This window comes from Haliotis cracherodii, unplaced genomic scaffold (assembly GCF_022045235.1).
Source record: "Haliotis cracherodii isolate W230 unplaced genomic scaffold, xgHalCrac1.p SCAF_2, whole genome shotgun sequence".
Classification (NCBI taxonomy): domain Eukaryota; kingdom Metazoa; phylum Mollusca; class Gastropoda; order Lepetellida; family Haliotidae; genus Haliotis; species Haliotis cracherodii.
The window spans coordinates 76344054-76357823 of record NW_027266275.1 but is presented as its reverse complement, the minus strand read 5'-3'; the positions used below and the strand labels follow the sequence as shown (position 1 = coordinate 76357823).

General features: G+C 40.0%; 1 protein-coding gene across 1 annotated transcript in view; it reads left to right on the top strand.

Annotated features, from left to right (window-relative positions):
- The window catches only part of LOC139468535 (netrin receptor UNC5C-like), a 421042-nt gene extending 407776 nt beyond the window's left edge, over window positions 1-13266 (top strand). Inside the window, exons 20-23 of the mRNA XM_071250571.1 lie at window positions 596-766; window positions 4387-4517; window positions 7526-7627; window positions 9934-13266. Coding sequence (XP_071106672.1) covers window positions 596-766; window positions 4387-4517; window positions 7526-7627; window positions 9934-10105 — 576 coding nt within the window. The 3' untranslated portion in view covers window positions 10106-13266. The remainder of the gene's footprint in view (window positions 1-595; window positions 767-4386; window positions 4518-7525; window positions 7628-9933) is intronic.
- The last annotated feature ends 504 nt before the right edge of the window (window positions 13267-13770 follow it).

The following is a 13770-nucleotide window of genomic DNA, read 5'->3' as shown; positions in this document are numbered from 1 at the left end:
GCATCATTAAAATTGCTTCAATTCTTAATAACTGAGTGAGTGAGTGAGTGAGTGAGTTGGGTTTAACGCCGCTTTTAACAGTATTCCAGTTATATCACGGCGTGTCAGCTTAATGTGGGAGGAAAGCCCGAAGTGATGCAGGTCTCAGACGTTTACCACTTCGGTGAAACCCACGAGCACGGGTATGGTGCTGACAAACCTAGAAACATAATCGGGGCGAACCGGGATTCGAACCCACAATCATAGATTTCTGGCGTGCCCAAGGGACGCAACTCTGCACAGCGAATCGCGGCGCCTTAGACGACTGGGCCACCCGTGCCCCCCTTAATAACTGCATGGAGCTGGGAGAATCAGGTTTATTTGGATGATAAAATTGAAATAAATTGGGTTGTAAATTCATACATAACCTAATTTTTTAAAGTTTGTAAGCTATAAAGAACATGTTGTGTTGAGATGTGAGGTGACCTGAGATACATTTCAGCCTTCATTGAGATGAGGTGGTTGTGTGTGTGACGATTGCTGATGATGAAGAGGTGACATTTGATAAAAGGATCAACAACGTGTATGTGGTCTAACTTGTCTGTTTGAATTTCAGGAAATTCCATTCCGACACATTTGGAGCGGAAACCAGAATAACTTGCACTGTTCCTTCAGCCTGGAGTTGATTGACCGGTCCCAGTACAAGATCAGCTGTAAGATCCAGGTGTACCAGAAGGCCATCCTCAGTAACAGACAAGTCCTGCAGATAGTCAGCAACCTCAAGGAGGTGAGGCACTAGCGGCTTACAATTTCAAAAGTTATGAACACTGTGCCATTACGAAAGTGGTCAATTGTAACTACCTTAATGTTATACTGGGGATAGTTTTAGGTTCAGATTTTAGGACTTTTGGGGGTTGAGTCCCACACTGCCAAATGAGGCACCTAATCGCCACCACACAAAGTCAGCGATCTAACCCATTCAGCTGCCAAGGCTCCCACAAAAATGAAAGTCTGACAACTGGTAGTCTAGATCACGTACTTTGTGTACCCCTCTAACAAGTGATATAGTCTACAGTTGTTATTCATTATCATCTCCCAACACAGTGAGACAATGAAGGTCTTCTTGTGTTTCTGTTGTTATTTACTGCCTGATTTAGCAATATTTCAGCAGTATAATGGCAGCTTGTGAATAATCAATCTGACAGACAATTCAGTGATTGATATTATGAGCAATCCACGTCATTGGGGTACGACCACATGCCATTACCCACGTCCCAGAGTCTGAACATAGTGACATGGTGATATGGTAACACACTAACTATTGGCCCAGAGTCTGATCATAGTGACATGGTTATATGGTAGCACACTAACTATCGGCCCAGAGTCTGAACATAGTGACATGGTGATATGGTAACACACTAACTGTTGGCCTAGAGTTGAACATAGTGACATGGTGATATGGTAACACACTAACTATTGGCCCAGAGTCACTGGGTGATCAGGTTTCCACTGGTACTGCCAAGCTATGGCAGAAGATTGGGAGGAACTATCAAATTGATGGAGTATCCTATGGGACAATAAGGGGTGGTTAGGTAGCCTAGTGGTTAAAGCGTTCGCTTGTCACACCGAAGACCCGGGTTCGAATCTCGACATGGGTACAATGTGTGAAGCCCATTTTGGTGTCCCCCGCCGTGATATTGCTGGAATATTTCTAAAAGTGGCGTAAAACCAAACTCACTCTCTGTGCGACAATGATAATTAAAATAAAATGATAAATTACATGCCTTGCCATTCAAAATCTTCAAAAATCATGATTCAAAACCTAGTAGAAATCTTCCCCAGTACGAGATGTACCAAAGACCTGTTCTGAAGCTCCTGGCAGATCAGCATCATCTGTCAGAGACTATCAAAGACTTCTTTCCCTCCCCCCTAAGATAATAAACCCACAAACAAGCAGTCTTGTTGTGGGAGAACATCGCAGGGATTTGTGCATCAGGTGAAGATCGTAGCTTGTCTCGGGGCTACTTACAGACTGAATCCGAGGTCCTCATGGAGCTTTCTGTACCTGGGGCAGGTAACTGATAGCATGGATCCCAATCGACATTTGTTTGAGGAGGCTTAGCAAGAACCTACAGTATAGAGAGACATTCACAGGACACATCCAGTGGTCTTACAGCAAACCTGCTGCTGTGTGTGTTAAGACAGGAACCTTTGTACATATGGCTTGAGATTTAGAGTAGTTATGATTTATTTTCGATCATATCAGTATATGTTAATTTAAAGGAAAATATTGATTTATGTAGAATATGAGACTTATATACTTGCAAAAAATAAGTATGAAAAAGGCATTTCGAAGTGATACACATCAAGAGAAATTTATGGATGTTTTTTATTCTTTATAATTAGGAGCACAATGTATCGATGTATTTACTTACTCCTAAGGAACATTGTGTTCCCCCTAATAGAGAAGATGACATCCTTAAATTCTCTTCTTTTTAAAAAAAAATTAGTGTGAGTGTTAAAAGGAAAGTATTTGATTTATGTAAAGTATGAGACTTGTATTATTGCAAAGATTATTCAGGGTTAAAGTGTTTTTGAACAATATTTTAAATTTTAATGTCAGATTTTATACACAGAATGGTTAAGTGTTCAAATAACCATGTGTAGAATATCTCAAGCAGGCTGTTATCTTCATTCAGTAGGCAGCGGAGTCCGGATTCAGTTTTCATCACTTAACGATCGGGCTTTGATGTTTTATCAGATCTTTGATATCACTAAAATGCTATAAACTGTCAAAGTTTTTTTTACGATTGAATTAAGCTTGTAGCTTCAAAACTTACCCAAATTTGCAGTAGGGGAGGATATTATCGTGCTACCCCCATATAAACTTTAATGTAACCTCCCAAAACGGCGCTGCCACACTGGTGATGGCCTGAAATGTATAACACATGTCCATTACTACAAACTGTCAGTCAGTTCAGCTAATATTATCCCAGAAATATATTCTTTTTGACATAAAAGATACATAATCATTTATATAGCAGTTTTATACTCCTTGTTTAATTAGGGACATGTCTGAGAGAGGAGGGATTTGCAATATTTCCTTGAAAATATTTTTGAAGTTTATTGAAAGTCTGATGTTTGAAAGTGATAGCGGATGTAGATGTCAGTGTTCAAATGGGGGCTGGGAGTTTCAAACTAACTTTATTGTGTATGAAAATAATGTTCAGATTTTAATATCTGGAGGGGATGGGCAAGAGCAAACCGTTTTGTATTCCTTTCAACTCCCAAGTATGTTTTAAATCTCTTAATGAAATATATTACCTCTGTTATTATAGAAGTGCATTGACATGAATTGTTTGTAGATTCATATAAGTTTATCTGCAAGGAACATGTCGGAAAAGTTTGTCCTAACTTTATTAGAAGTTATTGGAAACATTCTATTTTTAAAACTACAGGAGTGATTTTTATTTATTACGTTCAATTTTTTTATCAATTCATAATTCAATGATGAATTTTGCTCAATACTATAACACATGTACAGACATATACAGTCATAATCGAGTATTTTATATTTCCAAAACGTCAAAAGGATTATGCTTGTCACTGAATATTTATTTATTTCTTACAGCAATTAATAATACAATGGTGATTTTTCTCATTGCATGTCCTCTTGCAGTGGCTGACATTAGGTAAAAGGCATCCCAGACTAATTCCCAGGGTGGAACACACCTTTAAGAACGACCTCTGTTTTTTAAAATAATAACAGACACTAGGGTATGAAGTATCATAACCCATTCAGCATCTGGACAGAATGATATTTTTTTGTAATACCTGAAGAAATCAAGATTTAAAAAAAGTATTTTAGTTTTGAAATATTAGACTGACAAGATAACCATCACTAATTTCACCAAAATGTCCCCTTATTTTTAATCTAGGTCTTGAAAAACTGTGAACCCCTTCTGCATCAGTGACCTCAGCTGTAAATGTTTTAGACAGCATTTGGCATTTTTACTTGCCTCATATGCAGATTTAGAAAATGTTTAAATCAATATTTATCATTTGCAAAGGAAATTAAGAACTTTGACCGTAGTTACCTCCTTTTTTCCTTGGGTCTACTTGACTGGGATCCAAAATAGACAGAATTCCGACAAACATTGTCAGGAGTTGAGAAGGCTCTCCACATTTGTAATTGCTACTGTTGTTTGGAGAGAACCCAGACATAAATCTCTGAATCAGGTTGAATTTGTTTTTTCTTATTTTCAACTGTGAAGAGGCAAGATTTGGGTGGCCTGCATGTGCAGGGTGTTTGTTCTTCTTATCTGAAATATGAACGATATTGTACTTTGTTCAAATTGTTGTGTTGGTATTTAGGAGTATTAATAGTGTTTATTCTTGACTCTGCAGAAAATCCCTTCCTGTCCAACTCCGTCTGGTACCTTGAAAGGCAGGTCGTCAACGGTAACGACTAACTCCTCTGGCACTAGCTCTGGGTTTAGCTCCATGGTAACACTTGATCCGTCAGCACAAGTCTTCAGGTTGGTAAATTGTCACAGGTTTTAATCAATGTGAGAAACTGTTTCCTCTGTTAAGGCATCTATTGGTCTAGGTTTGGGGTAACGTTTTGAAATGTTTTTCAATACGTGTTCTTAATAGAGGAAATATGGTCCAATTAGGCAAAGCCTAAACACTAGTTTCAGCTACAGCTGATTTTTCTGTTTTATTATAAATGAAAGCAATTTCAATAAACTCGTATTTAAAGATATTAAATCTTTAATTTATTTTGTTAGAATGTTATTGTATGGTTTTATTTAGATGTTTGAATTTTATTAAAATATTCAGGTTTTCTTTAGAAAGACAAACACTCTTTTTTCGAAAGACAAACTCTCTTCTTATTATTATATTTGATGAGTTAAAAAGTATACACATTTACTCATACAGATATCTTAAGGATATGCCCCTAGAACTATCGCTTAAACATTGCTAAATCTTTAATTCTGTGGTACTGTTTATATCTTATGTTTCTTTGATGAAACAAATCTGTAGGAAGACAGTGATATTAAATCTCTAACGAGATGCTTAACGAGCGAACCCACATGGCGCTTGCATATTTCTTACATAACAGATAAATAGCCTGCAGGAAAACATTACTCATATTACAGAGGCCCCAGGGCAAACAGTACATGATTTAACAATAAAAATACACACTGATCTAAGGCAAAGTACTTCAGCCATCTTGCCGCCATGAAAGCACAACTTTTTATTTTCACAAAGAAAATAAATGTATAACATGTATCGTCTTTTTTGGCGGTTTCTGTTTCTTTGGAAGGGTGATTAATTTGTCGAAAGCCATGACAACAAAGACTGGTTTTTGACGCAATGTGGTTGCCCCATCATATCTGAGCTTCCTACACCATCTGTGTGATATAGGGTCAACAAATATTAACATTTGTTACAGCCTTGAGTTTAGATGTGCAAGTAAATATCTGCTGCTGATTGCTTTGATGTGCCAAGGAGTGATGTCGCTGCGGTGGAGAGTTTGTTGTTGCGTCCACACATTAGTGTGGATATCTGGTTGTGATTAAAATGACGTAAACAGACCAAATTGCTTAATTTTCTACTTCCTTTGTATCAAACTTTGAAAATTCACGTACATAAACTTCAAATGATATCTCCTTTGTAGTTGTGCTAGATGGGTATAAGCACGTCATGTTGAACTGAGTAGTTGTTAGTCTCTCAGACCCTGAACCGAAAATATAGAGAACTAACTTGAATCAACACTGTCGATATGCTTTATATTTTTATTAATCTGTCAAACAAGATATAAATTGATCTAAACTTATCGCAAACCTCTCGATCATAAAGGCCTGAAAGTAGGTCTAGCTGCTCATTTCATAACTCAAGTCTCACCTGCTGTCAAGGTTTTCGTAGTCTGCCAATTTCGTTGTCTCACATGTTTTTCAATCCATGTTACAAATGTCAGTAAAATAATAAAGCAAATATTTAAAGCTAGATGTTGTTCATGGGGGTAATGGTGCAATCATAAACTCCCTATATTGTTGGTCCTATGCCTCCCTGCAAGCAAGGTTATGGTATACGGCATCACATTTCATCACCGTTCATCAACATGATCTTAGTGCTACGCCTGTCATAAGCCTCAGTTAAAGTGTGGGAGTTACGATCATCTTAGTGCTACAACTGTCTTAGCACTAAGCTAGGATGGTCATAATTCCCATACTTTAACTGAGGCTTATGACAGGCGTCTTAGCGCTATGATCGCTTTGTGGAACGGGGCCTGGTTGAGACTGATGATTAGCTTACCGACAGTTGACACTTCATCATATTGTTGACCTGTTAAGAGACACCCTTGTCCACACTATTTGAAATAGAATGTTGTATTTGAATAAAAAACCTTACAATTATAAACGAGAGCCAAAAACAAAAGATGCTAGCATGTGTTGCAAAAGATCACCCTGAAATAACCAGAAGTTGAAATCTATAAATCAACCCGATCGCCATTGATCCTCCAAATGCCGCTTAAACATAGGGAGACAATAACTTAAATTTAAAAGAAAAGGTTAAATAAAATAAAAAGTTGTCCTGCCACTAACTGACCTGACCCCCAACGGGACACCTTGCTTCCTCAACCCCTCACACCATACAGTGCTTCCTCAACCCCTTACAACATACAGTGCTTCCTCAACCCCTTACACCATACAGTGCTTCCTCAACCCCTTGCACCATACAGTGCTTCCTCAACTCCTAACACCATACAGTGCTTCCTCAACCCCTTACACCATACAGTGCTTCCTCAACCCCTTACAACATACAGTGCTTCCTCAACCCCTTGCACCATACAGTGCTTCCTCAACCCCTTGCACCGTACAGTGCTTCCTCAACCCCTTGCACCGTACAGTGCTTCCTCAACCCCTTACACCATACAGTGCTTCCTCAACCCCTTACATCATACAGTGCTTCCTCAACCCCTTACACCATACAGTGCCCCCTCGACCCCTTACACCATACAGTGCCCCCTCGACCCCATGCACCATACAGTGCTTCCTCAACCCCTTACACCATACAGTGCTTCCTCAACCCCTTGCACCGTACAGTGCTTCCTCAACCCCTTACACCATACAGTGCCCCCTCGACCCCTTAAACCATACAGTGCCCCCTCGACCCCTTACACCATACAGTGCTTCCTCCACCCTTACATCATACAGTGCTTCCTCGACCCCATGCACCGTACAGTGCTTCCTCAACCACTTACACCATACAGTGCTTCCTCAACCCTTTACACCATACAGTGCTTCCTCAACCCCTTGCATCATACAGTGCTTACTCAACCCCTTACACCATACTGTGCTTCCTCAACCCCTTGCATCATACAGTGCTTACTCAACCCGTTACACCATACAGTGCTTCCTCAACCCCTTACATCATACAGTGCTTCCTCAACCCCTTGCATCATACTGTAGCTGGCTGTTCAGAGTAAATAAATGGGCCTGTTTGTTTTATTAATTCTCCGCACTGTTTCTTTGTTCAGGTTGCCGCCACACATCAAGGGCCAACTCTGCATGCTCCTGGATCCCCCCAACTCGCGGGGCAACGACTGGAGGATGCTCGCACGCACCCTGTCTGTAGATAGGTACGTATCAATGGCCACAGATATATCATGTCATATGACGGATTGAAACTTTTTCTGATGAAGGAGAAACATATGACTTGTTTTTTGAGGACAGGTGTAGAAATAGCAGATGACGTCATCTCCAACTAGCTCTGACATCTGGCAGTGAAGGGCTGTGTCTGTTCCTGATGCTTGCGGTGTTGTGTAAAGTGTGACTGCAGACAGTTACACTTAATGGAATAGTATCTCCTGTTTGAGGCCACTTATACTTTTCCTTGGTTTAAGGCTTTTAAAAGAAAAGGGTCAGAAGGTTGGAAAAGAGTAGGCCTATTAGGTTGGTTTTTGTATGCTTGTTGAAACGGTTAATAATTTACATGTATACGCTGGCCGTTCATGCAGGAAATTGTGTTAAGTATGTCGAATCATTTTGCCTGTTAGCTCATGTATCATATTCCTTCTCTGACAAAGAACAGTTTACATTCACGAGATAAATGACATTTTATCTTTCAAGTTTTATTTATCGCTTCCACTTTTTGAATATTCAAGGAATCGTGAAACAGGGTGTCAACAGATGCTGCCCTGGTATAAATATATCAATATATTTAATTCAACTGGCGTGTGAAGCCTATGTTTTTGATCTAATACTGTAGCTAAATAGATGCATTCGGGTTAAAAATGTTTCTTTTATGTTGAAGAAAATGATATATAGGTATTCAGGAGATGAGGATTATGAAGTAGCTGAGCTTCTTGAGAAAGCTGTTTTCTTTATTTGTGAATAATTGTAAGTAACTTGATAGGTTCAGATGCTGACCCTGGGACCCCTATTCTCAAAGTAATCTTAGCGCTACGACTACTGTTACTACTGCGTCTATGTTAAAGTGTAGGAGTTTTCCTGTTAGCAAAGGCCTTAAAAATTGTTTCATGAAAGCTTTTAACTGCTAGAACTGTCATAAGTCAAGTTAAAGTATAGAAGTTGCTACATATTCATAGCACTAGGTTTCCTTTGTGAAACAGGCCCTGGATTCCTCCCATAGCTGTGATGTATCAAGGGGAGGCCCAACTAGATGTTTCCCCATCAATCAGCCGGGGAGTTTAGATGCTGGTATTTTCTAATGTTTTCGTTAGATAAGAATCTACTAGAGCAACAAGATTTGACTGACAGTATTCCCTCACACTGAAACCATCTAAACACTAACACACTGTCACCTATCACGCTGACCACAGTTAGAATGTATCATATGCTAGTGTCGTTTCTCCCAAGAATGTTTTTTCAGCATGAGAGAATGTAAGTTTGGAGACTGGGTAGAGGAGTTGTATTGTCTCCTGCCTATCTTGGATACGGACATGGACGGGGATGCCATGATTCCGTTTAAGTTTGTGATGACATGCTGGGATAAGTTTGCACCAATAAACAGGTGCATTTCTTATGAGGCTCTGCCTGTTCAACACTGTAGAACAACTAGATTGTAGCGTAATGTGAGTTGTGGAGGGATTCTTTTGTGTGTTCCTTTTGTATACATTTACCGTCCTACATGTGGGGTCGAAACAGTTCCTGGTAGAACGTGATGGGGACACTCAGATCGGGGGATTTTGTCCTACACAGGTGTTGGTTCATGAGAATAATTCTCTAGACTGTTGAGGGTTGTGGCGTGAGATTGGGTGGAAGTTGAGGTGGTGAGATTGATTTGGATGGTGAGGATCAGTTGGAGAGGTTGGGATGAACTTAGGTGGTGAGATTGGTTGTGGGAGGAGGGTGTGGTGGGGGTGAACTTGGGTGGTGAGATTGGTTGTGGGAGGAGGGTGTGGTTGGGATGTTGCTTCCTGGAACAAACAAAGGACTATCAAGGGTGGAATTAGGTAGGAGGGTAGTGGAGGAAATAGCTAGGATAGTAGTGGAGGGTAGTGGAGGAAATAGCTAGGATGGTAGTGGAGGGAATAGCTAGGATGGTAGTGGAGGGTAGTGGAGGAAATAGCTAGGATGGTAGTGGAGGGTAGTGGAGGAAATAGCTAGGATGGTAGGGGAGGAAATAGCTAGGATGGTAGTGGAGGAAATAGCTAGGATGGTAGTGGAGGGTAGTGGAATGATGTGATGAGGGATGGAATAGGTAATCAGGTGATGCAGTTAGGTTTTAAGTCCAGAGCAGATACGAAATGATGGATGTGCATATGGAGAGGAGGAGGACCAGAGTGGGGTAAAGATAATGGGGAAAAGAACAACATATACATACCATTACCACTGAGTTCTGTCCAGGTTGTATTAAGCTACAGAACTAGAACTTCATCTTCTCTATGACACACAAGTAATGTATGTCCATCTTGTTTGGCAGGTATATCAACTTCTTTGCCACAAAGCCAAGTCCAACTGAACACATCCTGGATCTGTGGGAGGCCAGACATCGAGAAGAGACAGCCATTACAGATCTTATGAACGTTCTTCGTGTCATGGGCCGAATGGACGCAGCGGCCGTCTTGGAGAAGGACATGGGAGCGTGGTTATGATTGTCATGTGAACCCACGTCTTGTCATATCATCTCATTGTGATAACAAACTGCAGTTTGGATCTAGCACAAACATGTGGAAATCGGTGGAAATCGGTGAAGGATGGAAAATGGTGGAACAGCTTTAGTCGTGTGTACAAAATGCTTTTCCCCCTGGATAGCCTGGCATTGTGTTGGAACACATTTGTCGACACATTGTCTTGGAAATCTCTTGACAGATTGTAACAGAGCTCTTTGTCGACACAATGTGTTGGGACTCCTGTTGACACTTTGTAACAGAGCTCTTTGTCGACATAATGTGTTGGGACTCCTGTTGACACTTTGTAACAGAGCTCTTTGTCGACACAGTGTGTTGGGACTCCTGTTGACACTTTGTAACAGAGCTCTTTGTCGACACAGTGTGTTGGGACTCCTGTTGACACAGTGTTTGAAGCATTGCTGCTTGTTTTGTATGTTTTGTGCTATCTCCAACATCTGAAACTGATATTGTGCTATGAAGGTGCTATTTTGAAGTGATTGCCTTGAACTAAGGGAGGTAACCATGACATGGATTGCTCAGAAGAAGGTAGAAGTTGTGAATTACTTCCCTGGATGGTCATGTCGGCCACTTTGACTTCTGAAATGTTGAGGAGAAAGGACTCATAACATGGATTTCAAGGTGCAGAAACGAGAGATCAGCCTCTCAAGTATTACTCTGATCCAAAGCACATAATCATGGCATTAGAACAAGTGCAGTATTTATGAAAGAACACAGCCACCTAATTGGATGGACATTCATCTCATATATTCTGTGTGCCTCATCGGTAGAACTAAGTAGAATGAAAGGATGCAAAATAGAAACTTATGTAGGATGTGACCAATATCATACCTCAAGGTGTTGCTATTCATATTACTTGCATGCCCGAACTGCAGGGCGACATAGCCTTTACTCTACAACATCAAATGTGTCAGGACAAATAATGACCTCAAGGTCATCCTAGTTCAAGGTCAAACATTGACCTCGAGGTCATCCCGCAGACAATTTCCTGCTGCAGGGAGATATATGCAATGTGCTTCATTTGCATTTCTACTTGCTGCCATCAAGAAAAAAAAAATGAGACTGAAAAAAAAGACAAAAAAGTTACACTTGTGCAAAGACTTCAATATTGGTATGAATGAAAGCTTTATGTGGGGATGTATGTGTGTCTCTTGCAAAGACAAACCAGCTTCGACTGGGGTCTGATGTTTGTGATCTGGTAACCATGACAACTGCTCTTGGCTTACCATAGTTTGTAGAAATATTGCTTTTGTATATTTATGTTGTCACGGCAACCAAAACGTTTGAGCTTTTTATTTATAGTGCCATGTGCAGTGATTACTGCACGCAGAGGACAAAGTAAAGCTGTTGGTTTTATGTATACGCTATATCTATGCTGTCATGCTCGGAGGCAAACACTGATTGGAGTGGTAGGAAAGTAGCATGGTCGGTTAAGTATTAATGTATTTCTTTGTTGTTCTGTTAAAAGAGGAAACTTAATGCTATGGTTGCCTAAGATCAGGATACACATGAATACAGAAAAAACAGGTTAATCATATTCTTATATTATATATATATGTTTCATGTAAGTTCGTTCAAAATTATGACACTACTGTGTTTTTCTACACCCATCAAGTGTTTGCCTATTGGTCATGACAGTAAATCACTGTCAGTCTCCAGAATCTCAGCAATGTATCCAACCTGATACACACAGAACAAACATAGGCTCAAACACATAGTCAGTGCACATTCTGGCCTAAATGGACACCATGGTCTGTGCAAGGTCCATGGTCTGTGCAAGTTCTGGCCTAAATGGACACCATGGTCTGTGCAAGGTCTGGCCTAACAAGACACCATGGTCTGTGCAAGTTCTGGCCTAACAAGACACTATGGTCTGTGCAAGGTCTGGCCTAACAAGACACTATGGTCTGTGAAATGTCTGGCCTAACAAGACACTATGGTCTGTGCAAGGTCTAGACAAGCAAAAACACCATTGTCTGTTCTATTGCATTTCAGTGAAACTTAAAATTAAAAAAGAAAGAAAATTACAGCAAGTTTGATATTGTTTTTGGTTAATAGCTGGTCAGAATACCAAACTGTCATTAATAATACGGTAACAAATTGCGTTAATTCAGACACACTTAAGTTTTCTGCATGTGGAGCATGAAAAGTGATGCTTGCAAGGCCCATCTAGTCACATTTCAGGGTCCAACGTAGCAAGCTGTCTGTTCACAATGACATCTAATTTAATTTGTATAATAATAAAATAGTGTTAAAATCAAAATGATTTGTTGAAGGTGCTACTTACTATATGATTGTATGTCTATAACCCACATGACAGCCTGACAGTGCTACTGGTTGTCCAGTTCCAAGGTTCACAGGAAGAATGCCATGTTTTGTGTCCTGTCTGATCAATTTGAAATCGGATGAAACGGGAAAACATCACTTTCTTTCAGTGTAATTTTATACAATAACATTCAGAAACCAGATTAGAAACCAATTTTGCAGGAGTCCAACTGATTTAGACAATAATTTTTCTGGTCAAAGGGAGATAACTCATGTTACAATTTTGAAATTGCAAACATTGTTTTCACAATTGAATTATAGACTATCAAATCAATTTGACAAATTATTTTCAACTTGTTCAGACAATTTTGTATGATACTTTCTGCACATGAAATATATTGGTTTTGTGACGGCGACACCACATGAAATACTTGTGTACAGAGAGACGAATCTGTCAATAATTATCCAAAGATTATTGTTATACATAGATGCTCCAACCTGACATGTTTCAGCTTTTTTCCTATTTTTTTTTATTATTTATATCACAAAATGTAGAGTTGAACATTTTGAAATATTTAGCATTTGCTTGACCTCATTTTGTTGGTGAGCTTCATATGCACGGTGAATTCCGACTATTTCAACAACTGGTAAACACGTGGCAGGATGAGCTGCATGTTGGCCTGCATGTGTGAGTGTAGCAGGCCAATATACCAATGTAAGCCCAGTGTACATATTTCTGTCAGATATACGGCAGACTTAGTGCTAGATGCTGGAGGCAGCGGTAGTAGCAGCGTTTGTAACACCTTCGCTGCTCACCTCGTCTCCAGCAGAATGTACAGTTTTTGAAACTTGACTTGTTTGCAAAGAATTCATTTGTAAATATTATTCTAAGAAATAAATGTTTAGAAGAATGAATTATTTGTTTTGTTCTCTAAATCAGTTGGGAGACAGTGACACATTTCATCTCGGTGGTGACAAGCTAACCAATGGCATATAGAGTGTGAGTGAGAGCAATACAAGGTTTTGGCATGTTTCTTGTTTAACACAACAATCAGTAATTTTCCGTCCGCCTGGAAATAATATAGTCTGAACCAGACACTCCAGTGATTGATATAAGCAGCAATCCACGCCATCGGGTACGAAGACACACTGTTCACCAAGTCACCAAGATGGACCACCCACTATAGAGAGTCACCTCAAATGACCCGCATGGGTTGTGGGGGATGTATTCTATCCTCCCCACCCCACGGAATCCCCACAGTTTGATGCTGAATGGATGTGAACATGTGTTTCAGAGAAAGATGTGTGTGAGTGAGGGAGTAAGTTTCATCCCAGTAGTGCCACTATCACATGAGACACTCGGA